The 21,131-nt window shown below is 33.0% G+C and overlaps 1 protein-coding gene across 1 annotated transcript in view; it reads right to left on the bottom strand.

The window, feature by feature from the left end:
• The window catches only part of LOC126973290 (protein slit), a 180,735-nt gene that overhangs the window by 59,190 nt on the left and 100,414 nt on the right, over positions 1-21,131 (bottom strand). The window contains exon 5 of the mRNA XM_050820506.1: positions 20,480-20,551. Within this exon, the coding sequence (XP_050676463.1) occupies positions 20,480-20,551 (72 nt within the window). The remainder of the gene's footprint in view (positions 1-20,479; positions 20,552-21,131) is intronic.

Raw genomic sequence — 21,131 nt, 5'->3', positions numbered from 1 at the left:
CTTCTCACTTCTCTTCTTGGAGAGGAGGAGCGGACAGGACAAACGAGCGTACAGGTCACCTGGTGTTAAGTGATCACCGCCGCCCACATTCTCTTGCAACACCAGAGGAATCACAGGAGCGTTGCCGGCCTTTAAGGAAGGACCTTTTCCGAAGTGATTGTAAATGTAAAAAGAAAAGTAAACTTTTGACATTGTTAAGTGTCATTTCCTTGATCTAAATTAATAAAGTGATTTTGATTTGATTTATTACCAAGATAAGTTTTGTTTTGGTTACACCAGGTAAGAAAAATTATTTCATAGTTTGATTATACGTGGAAGTTCCTTAAAAATTGGCCACTAGATTTTGGCTGAATTTCTCTTTTTGAAAATGACTAATATCACTTATTATAACATAATAACTGTTATCTTTATTTTTACTCCTAAAATAAAATATTCTAATTTCACGGTTTTAATATTAAAGAAATAAACATCTGTTGCTTCTCAATATATTCTTGATAATGTTATGTATATACATCGAAACATAAGTGAATTTGTTACAAACTGGAACTAGAAAAAAAAACAAAAACTTAGAATGCCTACTACTCGGCTAAGTCGAGTTGGTAAGTCTTTCGTGGGGCGATGCTTTTACAACAATATACCAGAAAATGTTCAAAACAATAATATTACGAAATTGAAAAGAATTATTAAAAAACGTTTGTACGTTTGTGTGGTAAAGGTTACTATAACATTAATGACTTTCTTAATGATACCACAGATTGGGAATGGAGCCACCGACCGCCCATAACATTATAACAATATTTTTTATGAAAAACAAAATAAGCCCACTGAGTTTCTTGCGCCAGTTATTCTCAGGTCTAAGGCATACTTTTTCGAATGGTTTTTGACTTTCAATAAGTGATATTATATATTTTGAATAAAAATATATTTTAATTTGAATAAGGATTATAATATTGTATATCCCACCTCTTGGCCCCGTAAAATTAAAAAAATAATAATAATTGATATATTTTATGAGAAAGTGACGAGACGTTACGTGATACGCCCTGCCCATTACAATGCTTAATGGGTGGGTTGTTTGCTTGATTGAACTCATTATGGCGGAGGCTTCGAATTCGCGCATGGCTTGCACATGTGATATATTTATTATTGATATTTAAAAAATTTAAAAATTTTCATGTAATGACAAGAATTTTTTAATTAACTTATTTTTATGAACTTTATTCAATTATTTAAGGTAGGTACTTAATGACCTCCCTCCCAGTCCCCAAGTACCAGGAGACCATAACTATGCAGGTGTCACTTGAATACACAACACAAAAAGCAGGAATTATTTTCCATTCAAGAATCCATCGCCCTCAAGAACTATTGTTTTAAGTCTTGAGCGTTTGAAAGCTCCATTAGCCTTTGTGCGACGCCATTTTGTGTTTCGAGTACGTGCAAATGGCGGAAGCGCGAAATGTCAATTGAGAAGAATTGCGATTTGTTTCTTTGCCTAATTGATTTTATTGTTCATTTTAAGCTGTTGCATCTCCCCTTGTTAATTTGAATGTCATAGGGATCGCTTTGTTTGGAAAATTCCCATACAAGTATATTTATAAAAGACTGTTTCATGTTTTTAACTTTCTTTGTTGTTTTTTATGAATACTAATTTTGTGAGAGTTTTGATTTAACTTTAAGATATATTTCGTAAGATATTCTCTCTATTGTTATAATGAAATTGTTTCACAGCAGAACTATCAATCCGTGCAAAAATAAATTCTCTCATTGAAAATATGTCCGTTTATAAATAAAAATAATTATACACGAAACAAAAACTATCCTATCTCTCAAGTTAGACTAAACTGCACTCAATGAAATAAATCCCATTAAAATCCGTTCATTAGTTTAAGAATTCACTGGAAACAAACATCAGGACACTGGATTTATATACATAATATATATAAAGATATTAATTCCTTATCTGGGACTGTTGCCGTATCATATTTCATCAAAGTGGGTGATATATTTTATTTATAACATAAGTAAGTTTCGATGTACTTTGCCTATTTAACTCCAAGATAAATTTTGCTGAGGAAAATAATTAAAAACTTTATTTATTCAGCAGTATCATTTAAAAAAAAAGTGTTTTATTTATAATATTAGTGTAGAACAAAACACGCAATTATTATTCGCCAGATTTAATTAAGAATTACTTAAGTACTTATAAGATTATGCGGTTTAATAAAAAGTCATTAATTTGATTTGAGGCGCCATCTTGTTGCGGCGGCAATATGGCGGAACTTCCGTCCTAAAAGCTTCACTAATTGCTCGAGTTAATTGCCATTGATACAGCCTTAAGTGTGTCAGGCGCTCCAACTAAGTATACTGTAATTTTCATATCACTTGAATGAATTATGCGGTGGATAAATTCCTAATTATAGTTTTAATTTTTTTGTTTACACTTACATGTAAAGTATATTATCAATCGATTTTGTAGAATGTATTAGTTTAGTAACCATTGTTTGGTGTGAAATGTCCTTAATCACACGGAATATGCTCATTAATAACCGGTCCACCCCACTTCGTTTCTGTGAGTTATCTTTAAAATGTGTCTATTGCTATCATTTAATTATGTACGAGTGTGTATCTCGAATTATTATCAACTAGCTGACCCGGCAAACATTGTTTTGCCATATAAATTATTTTTAGTGATTGACCGTTTTTTCTCAGACTTACTTAAAAGCCGACAACCACGACCACGAAAAAGTCTTTTCATTTTTCGGGTTAATATAATATAGCATAAGACATTCACAAAAATGTGGCTCTCTATGTGTAAGAAAAATTTTAAAATCATTTTAGTAGATCCAGAGATTAAAAAGAGAGAAAGTATTTTATTTATTCATCAACATTTCAATGTTTTTAAATTATTTTGCTATTCGGAATGGAACATTGGTTTTTAGTTTTAAAAATTGTAGCCTATTTGTAATTCTGGTGTGTAAGCTATATTATTGTAAAGTTTCATCAAAATCCATTCAGTAGTTTTTGCTTTAAAGGAGTATGCAAACATACATCCAGACATACAAACTTTCACATTTATAATATTAGTATTTTCAATTTAAATTGTGTAAGATTGATACAATTTATGTTAATATAACCCCTCAACTGGGACGCAGACCTAATATGTCTGGTGTCAAAATGGCGATAACTGCGAACCAGACATATTATGTTCGATCCACTATGGTCTACTCAAGTGCCTGTGAGATGTTCGCGGTCGTCCCAGTTGCGCCATTTTGAATTCTATGTGCGTCCCAGCTGAGGGGGTAAGCATACTGAATCACAAATATCGGTTCACTATATGTAGATAAAATACAATAAAAAAGCCTTTCCACTCTAATGGAAAATATTTCTATGGAGTTCATCTTATAGTTAAAGGTCTCCTCCAGAAATACCCAGAACTTTAATCTGTTGCCTTTTTCATTAGTTTTACTGCGATTCCTAAAATTAGTGACTGTATTTTGTTAATCGTACATGACGCGAGTAGTGAGCACCCAGACCAATATAGTTTATTTGTAATAAATATTTGATACCCATAAATTGCTTTAATACGAATTCACGTCACATGTAAAAGAATCGAATTCTTAACCCGAGACGCAATAGATAGACGCAAAGAGATCTATAACAAAGGCCACAAAATGAATGGGTAAAAACAAATCACATATTCAATCACAAAATATTCGTCAAAACCACAGACTGGAACAATTAATAATAGAACACAAAGAGCCTTGAACTACAAAGATCGTAGAGCAGTTAAACAAAGTTCCAATTACTGGACTTAGCGGAGCGCACGTCCGCTCGGGACGAAGGTTAGATGTCAAATGAGTAATGAGGGTACAACTAGCATGTGCTATTAGGCGGAAAATTAACCTATTTCAGACAAATTCGAAATTTGCAAAACTGATAGTCAAATAGGAATATTATTTAATAATAATTTGTACATGAGGTTTCTTTATATCTACTTACACTGCAGAAAGTGACAGACAACAGGAACAATTTATAAAAGTCGGTTGTACATATTTTCTCATAACTACTAGAGAGTATATATGTTTTATTGACTATTTGACGTTTGAGTGTGTTTGTTGCATCATTTTACATTTTACATATTATATTGTAATTGAAATGATCTGTAAATCTTGATATAAAAGAGTGGCAATGAGTTTCTTGCTACTTCTTCTCATTAGCTCAACCCTTTACGAAGTAGCGGTAGATTCAATAAGAAAAATATTTTTTTTTGACATTCATAAGTGTCATTTTCGTGACCTACTTGAATAAACTGATTTTGATTTGATTTGATTTGATTTATAAATATGTGAAGACTAGCGGCCTTACAATTATAATTGTCATAAAGGTTTATCTGAGAAGAAACCAAGAATATGTCAAATGTTTACAAATAGACATTTTGCTTAATCATGGGTTTATTTTTTCTTTTGCTTTACAAAATAAAAAGCTTTAGAAAATTTATTTCTTGTGCTATTTTACGTTTGTATATAACATTATTATAATAAAGGTGTTATAACGTTCATTTAATATCATTTAATTATATTTTTTTACAACTTATAACGACTTTTTTGTACAAATTCATTTTATTCTCGTCTGTTGTGCTTCAGTAGACAGACAAGGTGGTCAAACTTACGTCAGGGTTTCGAATTTGCATGACGGTATGCGCGCGAATCGTGAAAATTTTCTCTTTAATAACTTTTAAACAATAATTTTATATACAAAGCTATCGTAAATATTATACACCTGGTCCCTATCCCTCAATAAGGAAAGTAAGAGGTAATTCTTTGTAGTTGTATAGCCTAGGCTTTGACAGATTGATGTTTGAACCTATAATCACAATCAAAATGTGTGCGCAACAAATTTTACGTAATATGAATTCAAATTCAAAAACACTTTATTCACGTAGGTCACGGAAATGACACTTATGAATGTCAAAAAAAAATATTTCTTATTGAATTTACCGCTGCTTCGTAAAGGGTTAAGCTAATGAGAAGAAGTAGCAAGAAACTCATTGCCACTCTTTTAAGTCAAGATGTACATTTTAATTGTTTTACAAATAATTTCAATTACAATATATGCAAAGTGACGCAACAAAAAATACTCAAATGTCAAAAACTGAAAGGCTTACACGAGTAAGTCAAAAAAAGAAAATAAAAGTAAATTAATACTTATAAACACAAGAGTTATTGAGTATAGTAGATGCATCAATCCACAAATACCGTAAATAAATAGAGGCATTATGTGAGCATTTCATAAAATAAGAATTCACCACAGCCACGAAATTTTACTAGCGAGTACCTAAACTGTTTAACTATTTCTTCATTCTGTGCTTAAATTAAAAATAAACACCCCCAGCGGCGTTTGTCATATTAAAAAAATATTGGAATCGTGTATAAATAAAGTTTCCTTGCTAGAAGCAGAGACCGGAAGCTGAGTAGACATCACCGGAAGTTAGAATCTCCGCCATCTTGCCGGAACTATACTAATTAATGAGGTTTTAGAAAGTTGGAAGTACAAACTTTGTAAAACACACCCCTTTCTACTTAAAGCTATTATTAAATCACGAAAAAACCGGAAGCAAACTTTATTTTTCTGTATATCCTCATCGAAATAATAATATTATAACTGTAGGTAATAGTTGCAGTCAATTAGAATATAACAAATTTAATTAATTTCACCAAATGCTAGAAAATACTGGTTAAATTCGCATTTTTTAATGATTTTTGTTTTGTTACGCAACAAAATACCTATATCCTCTTGCGTGCGTACATTAACTGTACCTACACACACACTTTTTTATATATTTTCCTTAGTCAACATCGTGTAGATCAGGGGTGCTCAAACGGTCGATCGGGATCGACAGGTCGATCGCGAGTGCTTTTTGAGTCGATCTCGAGAAAAAAATCCGGTATAATAAACTAAAATCGGTAATTACGTACCATCTAATGAAAAGTATGCTCAGGACATGCAGTGTCACGCTTCAATATCCAGTCACTATTTAGTTAAGCTTAGAACTTTAGAACGCGTTTGTTTTGTAATAACCAATAAACTCGCAATTTTGAATAATAATTATGAGTTTTTTCATTGACATTTAAGAGCAGACCTACACTTACCTTGACTAAAACAATGCATATTTTGCGCAAAACTAATATCAATGTCATCGTGACACTCTACCTAGACGACAATACTTTATCACACATACTTGCAGCCTCTCAGAGCCGATCGATCGTAGTCTAACAATTTAGAGGTAGATCGCCAGCAGTTCAAGCTTGAGCACCCCTGGTGTAGATTATATAAGATAAAAATGACTTTAATTATTGTGGTCTCATTAAAATAGGTACAATAGCTGCTTCTGTGCATGCTACAAGAAATATATTTTTTATTTAAGTGTAGGTACAAAGTATTATACTATAATATATATATATATACGACAGACGCAATAAAAAACGCTGCAATTCGCTTGTGGACATAAATATTGCAAAGCAAATGAAACTCGAAGTAAGATTTATTAAGATATAGACGGAGCCGTTACATAAAGTGTATACAATGTGTATTTTAATTAAAAACATTTGTGAATTTTCAAATGTTTTTTGCCACTATTCTTTTGAAAAACTGCAATTATTAAGAATTGGATTGAATTATCGAAAAAAAAAGTTCTTTGTATTCTTAAATTTTGAAAAGTGATAAAATGATATTTTTCAGAGAGGTAAGAGTCTGTGGTGGAATTTATTAATATTATTATTAAAATATATTATTAATACAATTTTTAAAAGAGCAAATTATATTTAATTAGCAGGTATTAATAAGCTGTCACGAATACCCATCGTGAAGCTGTAAGATAAGAAAATATCTGACGATTCAAAAGTTCTATGAAGGTAGTCGAAAAAGTTTTTAACTCTGCTCCGTCTATATGTTCGTGGTCTGTGTTGTGAATAATAGATGGACCCTATAGTACCCCCGGGCGTTTCTGTTATTACTTACAAGGGAAACCTTTTTGAGGCTTCATTTGAAACAGTGAAAATACTTATACATATGTAATACTTCGGAGTGAGAAGAAAATGGCCAGAAAAGTGCAGTAACTTGTTTATGTATTTTAACACATTGACTACTTATTTGACATAAAAGAGTGGCAATGAGTTTCTTGCTACTTCTTCTCATTAGCTCAACCCTTTACGAAGTAGCGGTAGATTCAATAAGATTTTTTTTTGACATTCATAAGTGTCATTTCCGTGACCTACGTGAATAAACTGATTTTGATTTGATATGTCAGCCTCCAACGACAGGATCAGAACTCGGTTGATTTTTGGAGTTCTTAACGCATATTCTTCCAACTAGATTTTTTTCTTAATTTAGAAATAATGCACCTATCTTATATCTTTAAACGATAAACGATTCTTGTATATATATCTCGGAAACGGCTTCAACGATTTTAATAGAATTTAGTATACATGTAGTTTCGTGGGCGAGAAATCGATCTAGCTAGGTTTCAATTTAAAAAAAAAGTAGTTTTTTCCGTGTTTTAATGAGAAACATCTACAATAACATTAGAATAAAATTGTAAATTTCGCCACTATATACAGGACTATAATAGCTCAGATAGGACATTGCGTGATCTGGAAAGCAGAAGATCGAATCCAGATGTCATATTAGTTTTGTTTTTGTTCAAGTTTTGTACATTCTTAATAATCCGAGCAAGTCTCGGTCGTCCTATGATAACATATTATCTATTAACTTAAGTAACATTGTTTTATTTACGATAAGATTAAAATATAAAAATAAATAAATATTATAATACTAATATTTTTTTTATGAAAATAAGGGACGAGATGAGCCAGACGTTCAGCTGATGGTAATTGATATGCCCCGCCCATTACAATGCAGTGCCGCTCACGATTCTTGAAAGACCCAAAAAATCTGAGCGGCACTCCTACTGCGCTCGTCATCTTGAGACATAAGTTGTTGTCTGATATGCCCAATAATTTTACTAGCTACGGCACCCTTCAGATCGAAACACAGTCATGCTTACACATTACTGCTTCACTTCAAAAATAGGCCCCCTTGTGGTACCCATAATCTAGCCGGCATCCTGTGCAAAGGAGCCTCCCACTGGTAAATATGGTATCGTAAGTATAATATTATAATTATTTTTCCTTACCGCAACTCTGTCTATATTTAGGTCTGCGTATATTAATGACATTTTATAGCTTTCCGCTATTTTGTGACATTATGTCTGGAAACCTTGTCTCGGGGGTTTTAAAATGTTATCGTTAAAGTTTACGGAGTTTTATGACTTAATTCTTATAGAATATCTCCATCCACTATTAAAGGCCATTCTAAATATTAGTGACAGACACAGAGACATACATAATTAATCGATTTTCGGACTTCATATCTAAACAATAGAATTCAGAGGGTCAACGTGAATGGCAGGAGATCTCCTGGGACTCCTCTCAATATGGGGGTACCACAAGGGTCTATTCTTGGGCCGTTCCTCTTCCTTATCTATATAAATGATCTTCCTAATCTTATAGAGAAAAAACATAAGATAGTATTGTTTGCGGATGACACTTCACTGATTTTCAAAGTGAAAAGAAACCAAGCTGTGTATGACGAAGTGAACGATATTTTATCTGACATCGTGTACTGGTTTAGCGCTAATAACCTATTGTTAAATAGCAAGAAAACTAAATATATTAAATTTACCGTACCAAATATCAAAAATGTAAATGCAAATATTTTGTTAAACGGAGAGGTGATAGAACCGGTGGAATCTACTATATTTCTTGGCATAACTCTAGATTCCAAATTACAATGGGGCCCCCATATTGAAGGATTGGCGAATAGACATAGTTCTGCAGCATACGCGGTTAAAAAGATTAGACAATTAACTGACTTAGATACGGCGCGACTAGTATACTTTAGTTATTTCCATAGTATTATGTCCTATGGTATATTGCTATGGGACAACGCTGCCGATATTAATACAATATTTGTGCTGCAGAAGAGGGCTATTCGCGCTATTTATAACCTAGGTCATAAAGAATCATTGAGAGCAAAGTTCAAAGAAATTAACATATTGACTGTTGCTTCTCAATATATTCTTGATAATGTAATGTATGTTCATAGGCACATAAGTGAATTTGCCAGAAACTGTCATAACCATAATGTTGACACCAGGAACAGACATAAACTGATGATCCCTACTACTCGGCTAAGTCGAGTTAGTAAGTCTTTTGTGGAGCGATGTATATGCTTTAACAACAAGATCCCAGAAAATGTTCAAAACAAAAGTATTACGTTATTCAAAAGAATTGTTAAAAAACGTTTGTGTGGTAAAGGTTACTATAACATAAATGACTTTTTTAATGATACCACATATTGGGAATGGAGTGACCGCCCTCAGGCTATTAAATAATAAGTTTAATTGTACAATATTACGTTGTAAACATATTTATTCGATGAAAAAGCCCGCTGAGTTTGTTCCGCCCATTCTTCTCGGGTCTGAGGCATTCATTTTGGAATGGGTGTTTTTTTTTTGACTTTCAATAAGTGATGTGACATTCTATTTTAAATAAAAATATTTGAATTTGAATAAGAATGAAAAAAGCGTGTCTGTATAGCTATTCTACGTTTGTAGAAAGCACAATATTGTAAAAATCTTGCAAAGATGGCTTTGACAATTAATTATTAATAACGAATACGGCTGTACGGGCTTGAACCCTATGGACGAAGAAACCAAAAAAAAAAAAACGTATGTCGCAAACGTCAGAAATTTTAGGACCCAACTTCAACCAGTTACTTTATTTAGTGTTACAGTATGCGCACGCATCTTAAATTTTCACTCTCATCATTTTTTTCATAACGCGTAAAGAAGTATAAGTTCAATAAAAGTGCCGGTTTACAAACGTACTACACGGCCACACTATCTCTGGGCCTCTCTGGAACGTGAAGCCACCTCCCGTTCCCCTTGCACCCCCTCGCGCTCATCCAGTTGCGTCAGTACGGTTTGCAGTTTCATTACCGTTAGGTACCTACATTTCGTGATATTTTCGGGCTATCACTGCTTTGTTTTTGAAGTTTTCATTGTTTCGTTTCGATTTTTGTTATTAATAGTTCTGTAGTTTCAGTTTTTCTGTGTCGCTATAATAGTACTGCCAGAAACATAAATACATTTTTCATTACTCATACTCGGAAAGTAATGTTGTTTTGATCTGATTATTGGTTGGAAAATGCTGCTTCCCTCCATAGAGAGGGAAAAACTCATACAAATTACTTCCCACTGACCTACTGAATATTATGCTTTAAAATTTAGTAAAAATTAGTAAAGCCGTTTCGGAGGAGTAAGGTAACTAACATTGTGACACGAGAATTTTATTTAAATAAGACTAGCTGACCCAGCAAACGTTGTATTGCCGATATTAAAATCGCGATACAAAAGTAACCGTTGATCGTAGATGGGTGAAAATTTGAAGTTGTATGTATTTTTTAATGCTGACTCATAATTAAAAAAAATGTCAAAATAATTAAAAAAAAATGTGGCGTGCACCACCCCTAACATTTAGGGGGATGAAAAATAGATGTTGTCCGATTCTCAGACCTACCCAATATGCACTCAATGTTTCATGAGAATCGGTCAAGCCGTTTCGAAGAAGTTTAACTACAAACACCGCGACATGAGAATTTTATATAATTAAACATACATAAACACATATTATAAACATCCATGACTCGGAAACAAACATTCATATTGATCATATAAATGATTGTACCTACCAGGATTCGAACCCAGGACCTCTAGCTCTAGCTACCCTTAGTGACCCTGCCTACTGAAGGCAGGGTCACTAACCACTGGGCTATAGGGATCGTCGAATATAATCTACTAATATTTACTTACTACTTATTAAACAACGACTAATGTATCCAGAAAACTCGACTTAATCAACAGACCTTTTTTTTTACCGATGCAGATTGCAGGTCCTATAAACTGTTGCAAATAGTTTAATCGAGTGCTTATTCTATGCTAACGCCACCTAGTTATAAAGTGCGTAAAAAAACTCTCTCGAATCTTAACAACTATACTATTTCTTAGTCAAAGAGATTGTGCTGTTCTTTATCTTCCACACGGCCGACGTCGCGCGCATCAACTAGTGAACAATACATTCAGGTCTATTGATCTATTTCGTCTCGAAGACACCACGTCCGGTTCATCCAAATGGATCCATCATCTTACTAAATGATTTATGCTCTGTGAACGCGGAGGCCCTTCGCGGTTCCGGTATTTACCTAATGAGGTCAAATATTACGTTTAGTTTATCTAATATATAAAATTCTCATGTCGCGGTGTTTGTAGTTAAACTCCTCCGAAACGGCTTGACCGATTCACATGAAATTTTGAGTGCATATTGGGTACGTCTGAGAATCGGATAACATCTATTGTTCATCCCCCTAAATGTTTGGGGTGGTCCACGACAATTTTTTTTTTTTTTAATTTCACAACTTCAAATTTTCACCCATCTACGATCAACAGTTACTTTGTTTCGCGATTTTAATATCGGCAATACAACGTTTGCTGGGTCAACTAGTATTCTGTAAATGTGTATGTGTTCCCACCATAGACTTACCATACACTAGCGTATAGATGCGAGGGACATCTCTAACGGAGGTACAATCTAAATAAAAAACGCAATCGAACCCATTGTTAATGTTAAACCCACGGATTTGTGCCGTGAAGCAGTAATTTGTAAGCATTACTGTGTTTTGGTCTGAAGGGCGCCGTAGCTAGTGAAATTATTGGACAAATGAGACTTAACATATTATGTCTCAAGGTGACGAGCGCAGTTGTAGTGCCGCTCAGAACTTTTGGATTTTTCAATAATCCTGAGAGGCACTGCATTGTAAAAGGCAGAGCGTATCAATTACCATCAGCTGAACGTCCTGCTCGTCTCGTCCCTTATTTTTATATAAAAAATGTAACCGGTTTTGATTGACAAGTCGTCAACAGTCAGCCACTCTTGGCATTATAATAATTAATATTGGCCACAAATTATCAGGCTGTCATGTCATACGCTACTATATACTAACGGCCTTACAATTAATCAAAATTGCCATAGAGTAAGTTAACCAAGAATATGTAAAATGTTTACAAATAGACATTTTGCTTATGATTGGTTTATTCCACATTATTCAGACGTATAACGTTTCCCGCGTTTATTTGAAATTTGACATTCGGCAAACTTCAGAATTATCATTGTATTGACAGTGTTGTCAGCGATATAGTCAATATTTTGCATATTTTTGTTTTATTCTTAGGTATAACTTTACGCCAAGTGTTTTTTTTATGAAAATTAGCGACGAGACGAGCAATACGTTCAGCTGATGGTAATTGATACGCCTTGCCCATTACATCAAAATTCTTGAAAAACCCGAAAAATTCTGAGCGGTACCACAATTGCGCTCGTCACCTTGAGACATAAGATGTTAAGTCCCATTTGCCCAGTAATTTCACTAGCTACGACGTGTAATTGTAAGGTCGTAAGTATATAGTTTCCACTGTCTCGAGAACGAGTGGACCTATTTATTGTTAAGGCATAAAAGGCATTTATTTTCTCAAAATTGATTCCTTTAGAATTCTTTTTGATGTCATTTCTTATACTACTAGATACTACTACCGCTTCGGAAACAAATGGCGCTCTGAGAGAGAAGAAGCGGCGCAAGAAACTCTCCCAGCATTCTTTTCCATTTTTGCGCTCTTTTCAATAAAAATATACAATATTGTACAGTCATTTCTATCGCTATAAAATAATCACAATCTAGTCCCAGGCTGTCCGATCATTTAGATATTCAGCAGTGGAGTAATAGGATTTACGACAGAGCCATTTTTTTATAAAACATTTAAATTTATTTATAGATAATGCCTGAACAGCGGCTGGGACTTTATTTTTTGTTATGATAATAATAATATAATAATAATATTGACACACTTTTTACACAAATTATCTTGCCCCAAGTTAAGCATATAAAGCCTGTGTTATGGGTTACAAGACAATGATATATTTAATACAATATACTTACTTAAACATACATAAATTCATATAAACATACATAAATACATTTAAACATCCATGACTCGGAAACAAACATCCATATTCATCATATAAATGCTTGCACCTACCGGCATTCGAACCCGGGACCACTAGCTTAGTAAATAGGATCGCTAACCAATCGGCTATACAGGTCGTCGTCGTGTTATGACCAGGTTTTAGATAGATTAGCCTAGAGAGGAAAACTGTAAAGTATGGTATGGTTCGGTTGTTTTAATTATTCTATAACTTTAGACTCCGCTTTCTGCCATTCTGTACGCAGTATAATAACAGGAATCAATAATAAACAGGATGAAACAAAATGGCCGACCACAAAATATTTCTTTCACAGAAGTATTTGTAAGCTCCCCGGAATTTCTGTTTCCTGAATGACACGACATGTGCCTTTAAAAAAAACTCGTAGAATCATTTAAAAGGCCGGCAACACTCCTGTGCCTCCTCTGGTGTTGCACAATAATGTGGGCGGCGGTGATCACTTACGCTCGTACGCTCGTTTGGTACCCAATTCCATAGACAAAACAGAAGTATTTAATTAAGAAATGTTACATCTTATATCCTGTACAATTCATCATATCCTGGTTTTTTTTTGATGCATTGAACCTTAAATCGCAAATAAATAGAAGCATTTAGAGCGGTTATTAAAAGAAAGTTTGCACCTGTTTAAATAAAACCGTATTTCTTAATTTACTCTAAAATTATATTTACTTCTTAATGAGCTGACCCATTTTAATTTCAATTAAAACCCATTGAAGTAACATGTACTACGTACACAGAATAAAAACACAAGAAGTCTCGAAAAGTCAAGAAATAGCTACTTTAACTTCTAAATAATAAGGCTCATTTTTATTCGAACTCAGTTCGTAGCTACGGCCACACATACGATACATAGATAAATTAGTTAAAAGGCATAAAAGGCATTTATTTTCTCAAAATTGATTCCTTTAGAATTCTTTTTGATGTCATTTTTAATAACTACGAAACGGCGAAGAGTAGCGGCGCAAGAAACTCTCCCAGCATTCTTTTTTTGCGCTCTTTTCAATAAAAATATACAATATTGTACAGTAATTTCTATCGCTCTAAAATAATCACAATCTAGTCCCAGGCTGTCTGATCATTTAGCAGTGGAGTAATAGGATTTACGCCAGAGCCATTTTTTTATAAAACAATTAAATTTATTTATAGATAATGCATGAACAGTGGCTGGGACTTTATTATAGAATATATACATTTACCGTTAAAGCTATTATGTATCTTACAAAGCCTACTAGAATTAGTTACAAGCAATCCCTTACTTCTAGTGTTATAATAATGAAAATCACTATTAAGAGCAAAAAGGTGACGATTTTTGTGAACGTATATTAAATTTTCATAAATATACTGACAAAGAACAGTCATAATATTTATTTCTTTCTTTCTTTAGTTAGTTAGTTACTAACGTCACAGAATGGAGAGTGTTAGGACAGAAGTCTCACTCAGTTATACCTTTTGTAACTACTTTAACTGACCTATAATAAGATTCATTGTTGTATTCAGTTCGTAGCTACGGTGGACTCACAATACATTAATTTGTTACGTTAGTCTTACTTATGTCACAGAATAAAAACTAATATTAATAGTAGTACAGAAGTCCTACTTAGTTGCACCTTTTAAAGAGAAAAAAATTACTTTGACTGACCTTGACGTACTCAGTTCGCAATTACATTGAAAAAATGAGTTTAGGGGTCATCTTTTTATTATATTATTTCATGATGTGCAAAAAGTATTTAAAGCCTAAAAATTAGGGTTAACTAATTGAATTTGAATTTGTCTTAACCGAAACTAACTCCACAACGCAAAACAAAAATATTAAAGAAATATTAATTATGTAAATTATTTTTTTCTTTGAGATAACTAAAACGTATCCCTAGTTTAAACTAGTTAGACTTGGCTTAGGTCCATCTTAAAATTAACAAAGGGAACCTTAAAATTAGATCACATTTATATTAATGTAATTATCGATATAAGATTATATATTATATTTGTATAGTATAGTCAAGTATCGATAAAAATTATGGATTGATTACAACCCTTACATTGGTTTCCTGTATTGGCAGCTCTGTTATTACGTCACTAGGTTCTTATGTTGGCATCAAGATATAGTATGCATTTCATACAAGCGACATTTCTCATCATTTTCTATGGGTGTTTTGATTCTCTTTGGCGGTCGTGAATCAATGCGTTATGTTGTATTTCAGTATATTTAACTGTGGAAACTCTTTCTCTTTAGGATTGTTTTCAAAGAATTACAAACAGACAGGTTAGCTTCTATATTAATTATATTATATTTATTTTTCTATTGCAATCACAATTTAGAGGGACATGTTAGAGAATCGTTATTTCGTACAATAAGAATTATTATTAAACAGCCTGAGGGCGGTCGCACCATTCCCATACCACATAAACGTTTTGAACAATTCTTTTGAACATTGTAACATGTGCTGTGCGTATTCTATTTCCCAAAAAAAACTTACTATCTTACGTTAAGTCGAGATGTAAGTTTTTTGTAGTAGTAGGCATAACAAGTTTATGTTTGTTTCTGGTGCTATTATTATTATTATGATTATCACAGTTTCAATTGTGTGGCGTTATCTGAATGGACAGAACTATATATATTTTTTGACTAACCAAAATTTTAAGAGAGTATGGTTTAACCGTTTTTTTTTATTGTGTTGAAAGCTTTTTATAATAGACAGCAAACTTAGGTTTTAATTGTATGCATCCAGCATGATAACATGTAGCCTGCCCGGACATACATACAGCTAAACAGACAAAAACTCTATAAATAAGTAAATTTTTTGGCTTCGGTATTGCTTGTAGAAAACACAGCAAGTATACTTTAAAAATATTAAATGTAAAGATTTTTCTTTGTTTCGATTTTATAAGTAATAGATTTACCTCAAATATACACTAATGAATGTCTAAGCTATATAAGCTATTTACTAGCATGTCTGAATGGGTGAGTGAGCTTATAACATCAAGAAGATGTGGCCTCTAACTCATTGCCACTTTATCAATTAACATCTTCACCATTATACAAATTATTATAATTATCTATGCATTGTTGGGGCAGTAAAGTTCTCGAATGGCGACCACGTACCGAAAGACGCAGTGTTGGTAGGCCCCCCACAAGATGGACCGACGATCTAGTCAAGATTGCCGGAATACGTTGGATGAGGGCAGCGCAGGACCGATCGTCGTGGAAAACTTTGGGGAGGTCTTTGTCCAGCAGTGGACGTCTTCGGACTGATGATGATGTATTGTTGTAACGATAATACTAGAACTTAAACTAACACGAGTAAGTAAAAACAAAAAAAATGTAAATAGCTCATAAAAATCTACTATAGTTATTTACTAAGTAGATGCATCCATCCACACTGTAAAAAGTAAGGATGTTATATGAAAGAATACCGTATCTTTTTAATATGTACGGAGCCCTAGAACCTTGTACAGTAGTTATTACGTTCAATTTCATAAACCAAATAAAAACCTCTGTACAATTGAACCAATAAAATCTTTTATCTAAACGATAAAAATGCTCCAACACGTATCGAACAAAGTTAATCCCTAGTCCCAAACACGTGGTCACGATACTCTGAGCACTTCACTACCGTCCTGGGCACGTTCGGGTAAATGCTACCAGTTCCGGCCCTTTGATAATAATAATTATAAACGACTTACTACGCAGTATGTGCCTTCGGCTTCAATGTAATGAATTATTATATTACATGCAACTACAATGGAAAATATATTTTACGTAACAACACTGACACTTAAGTTATTACATTTGAGAATTTTTTCTGACATGATGTAAATTTAAATGAATTTAGAATGTAAATAATTAATTCGATCATTTTATTACTTATACGATGTAAGTGGAAAATGCTAATTCTATATTTGTAGGCTTTCTATATATTTATGTAGGCAAATAGCTGCTTTGAGACACACTTTGTAATACCGGTTTAAGGCTGTAAGAAACCCAAATGTTTTGAGTTTTATTTAGTGTCTAACAATTCGAAACGTGTTTCTACACGGGCCATCCTCAGGACATGTTGACTCGCTCAAATCTGACACGAGACTGATATTGACAAATATTGGCGGAATTAACACTAAAGAAAACCCAAAACATTTGGATGATTATGGGTTTCCGTAAATTAACGCCTACTTCAATAAAGCTGTAAGAAATATCGATCAAAATTGACGCGTTTTTGAGTTTAATCACAGTAGAGTATTTAACTATCTTAAAGTTTTTAGTATGAATCTATGCCAAACTTATTTTTTGAGAGGTATCTACAAAATGAGAGTTTAGTCCATACATATTTCAATATCTTTTTACAGACTGCACCAATAAACCTGGATAAACAATATTGTAGAAAATGTAATGCCGCTTAGGTTCTGAAGCATACATATAATTATATAAATTATCTGTTTGTTATTTATAATAATTAAGTATATAGAAATTAAGTATTTGTTATTTTAAATTCCTGTAAATAGTTTTTGTAATACCCCCTGTATTACAAAAACTATTGACATATCTGTTAAAAAACGTGTTACTACTGTTATCACTTGTATATCTAGGTTTTAATGTACACTGGAAACATACAACTGTAATAATTATGATAATAAAGAAATTTCAAATCAAATCAAAAATAAACCTGGAATAAACAAAATTCATACAATATGGCCAACAAAAGCGATAACTGCCAGCTATGAATAAATGTAAATAAAAAATATGATTCCGTTGCCCCGTGATGAAATAATAAAAAAACAAACCATAATTTAATATTAAAATTACATACAAATTCTTATCATACTATTATTTACAATGAGCTTATATTAGAGCTTAACACCGTACACCAATAAAAGCCCGAAGGGAAAAAGGGTGATGCCTAAAAGGGTTAGGTAAGACCTGGCGGTAAATATCTTGACATCAATGCCGGTACTTTCAATCGTTTTGCGAATAGTCTTTTCTGTAGAGTAATACATCTAGCTCAATCTAACTTTGTAATGTACGTAATAATAATAAAAGAATGTTAATAATATTTCCATACGAATATTTAAGTATGAAAAATTATTGCGTTGCATACATCAATTTATCACGCCTGTATCCAAAAATAGACTTGATATTATGATATTACTTTTGAAGACAAGTGGGGAGAAATATTTGCATGACACATTTTTTATTAAATAGATCAAAAAAACTAAAAAACACGCTTTTTATAGAAAACCGAACTAAAAAATAGAAAATAAATTATTTTATTTAAAAAAAAATAGCGTGTCTGAGTTATAAATATTTTATTGACAGATATGAGTAGAGTGATTATCATTTTGATCATATCTTAAAAAGGACCCCACGCTTTCTTTAAAATAAAATAATTTTTTTTATTTTTTTTAGTTCGATTTTCTATAAAAAGCGTGCTTTTTAGTTTTTTTAAACTATTATTTTCTTATCACATTAGTGTAATGTCATCGGTCCTCGAAAAATCTACAAAGTTTGAATAAAATCTAGCCGTTTAAAGTGGGTCAAAATCGCGCCCAAAGAAGTCGGTTACAAACATACAGGTGAAGCTAATAAAAAGCGTATAAAAAAGGATTAGTCCTGGAGACATATCAGCTGTTTTTTATTTTCTCTGACTTAAAAATTTACTAGGATACACTTAAGTCGGACTGAATATAAAAAGTACCAAAGCCTTATAATTCTGACCAACATTAATAAATGGTGAAAAACAAGCAGTAAAATATCCTATTATTTTTAAACGATCAATGTTGTTTTGTCACATTATAAGTACTTTTCGCAATACGTTTGAAATTTGTGACATTGCCAGTTCAAGTATAGAAATTCAACAGGAGCCTGAAGCTGTGGTGTACGTGGGTAAAGCTGAGTTCAGATCTAGAGGTCTAAATAGACTGCTGCCAAACATGTGTGTATCGTCAAAAAGGTGATATAGGTAAATATTTGATTATGAAATATGAAAAAGCTATTTTTATTTAAGTACCATAAAGGTTTTATACCATTATATTAATTATTGCACTGTTGATACAAATTAATTTCAACATCACGACAAATTTAAACTTTATGACAGTGAGATTCACAACTTGTTGTTTCTCCAGATGATTTTAAGAGAAATCACCACCGATGACAGTGACAATATGAACTGACTAACAGTATGAGTGCGACTTTAGGATACACTGGAACCTGTTACAGTTTATTTTATTTTAATTAACAGACTCAAAAACCAAATCCTTATAAATTCACACACATATAGCTAACAACAGTCTATTGAGACATAGAATATAGTCATAGAACCAGGGTACAAGTAAGGATAGCACCGAATACCGATGATTTTGTTATTAAAGTTACTCTCGATAATGAGTAGAAGTTAACTAATGATTGCTTGTTTTACTATATTTCCATCACTTTCGTAACCAAGCCATTTCGATAAGAACTATTCACAAACTAAAATAAAAACTTCTAAAGTCTTAAAAGATTATATATTGAATGATCAAAACACTTGGAATTTACAATGAAATTTAAGAGCAATTACTTTGGAAAATTAACATTAAATAATTATCCCGATCTTTAGCTCATTTTCAATAGGCATTGTCAACAAGTTCCCTCAAATATTTTATCAATCTGCATTAAACATTTGTTTCAGCAATTACTGGACCATTTCGAAAGAAAAATTTTAATGCAATAAGGTGCATAACTGCAACATTTACCCTAGTGACGTTAGGAAATATAGCAAAATGTCAGCATAGCGGGTAAGTAGGGGAAGGGACCACACCAGGGTCGGCCCATACCGACTACTCACAAACGTTGTAGATGTCGCAAACGCACAAATAGGCCATCGGGCAAGTGGCTGAGACGATTATTGCTCAGTTTCCTGCAACCGAACAAAATTTTACGTTCCCAGACCACAGACAATACTAACGGCAGGCAAAATGCCATTCCAGCACTCAAAATGCCGTGGCGACAGTCGGCAAACAGCAGCAGTCATTTCGCAAATATTATTTTCACATTTAAATATCAAAATCTGTAGTATTCAATTTTTCACGTGTAATACAAAAATGTACTCTGCTACATTTTGCCACAGATAAACAACAAGAATTACAAAGAAAATCTAAAACTATGTGAATTATGAAATTAACAATAATCACTAATCGAAGTCGGACTGAGGACGTCGTATCAACATCACCTTGACTTCAGTTAGCGGGACAGCCAATTAGATGTTATAAAATTTTGAATACGCTACGTTTAACTGCCATTTTGGATGAACCACATAGTTTTGTAATAAAGTCATACTCACAGTCTCTCCAACGAGTTGAGTTCTAGAAAGGCGTCTCGTTCGATCGTATGAATTTGATTCTCTGACAATTGCCTGTAAGAAAGAATAGTATTATTTAAAGTACACGTCATTTATTAGAATGATTAATGAACTTAGTCTACTATAAATTATATACAAATTACTAAATACTTATTATAATATTTGTTAGGATACGAAGAACAACCTCAACAAATATTCTGGTCACCTGATGTTGAGGGTTTCTCTGTGGAGGAATACTAGAAGAATCAAAAGAGGTTTGCCATAAAGAAGAATAATGGGCTCTTTTGCAGGTACCCATGTAATATTATCCTGGAAATATCTCGTACAGTAGCTAGTAGTATTAATGCTGTAGAAGAGACGATGAAGCGAAGTCAACGCACCTGACTGTAAGTCTTTCACAATACCAACATGTTGAAAACGGCGTTTCGCGATGATTTAAAAAAAACTTCATGTCAATCTGGAAAGACCATCGCTTTTATTTATGGAATAGGCTGTAGTATTTAAGTAACGCCCCCCGTGCTCTCTGCCAGTTTCCGACATTTAAGTGAGTGGACTTGGAAACACCCAGCAAGGTAGTAATCCGATGCAAATGGTAAGGATGATATCTTAATTTGACGCTGACGGTTTATTTACT

This window comes from Leptidea sinapis, chromosome 29, assembly GCF_905404315.1.
Source record: "Leptidea sinapis chromosome 29, ilLepSina1.1, whole genome shotgun sequence".
In the NCBI taxonomy this organism is placed as follows: domain Eukaryota; kingdom Metazoa; phylum Arthropoda; class Insecta; order Lepidoptera; family Pieridae; genus Leptidea; species Leptidea sinapis.
Note: the sequence above shows the minus strand (reverse complement) of the source record. Positions and strands in the feature narration are given on the sequence as shown.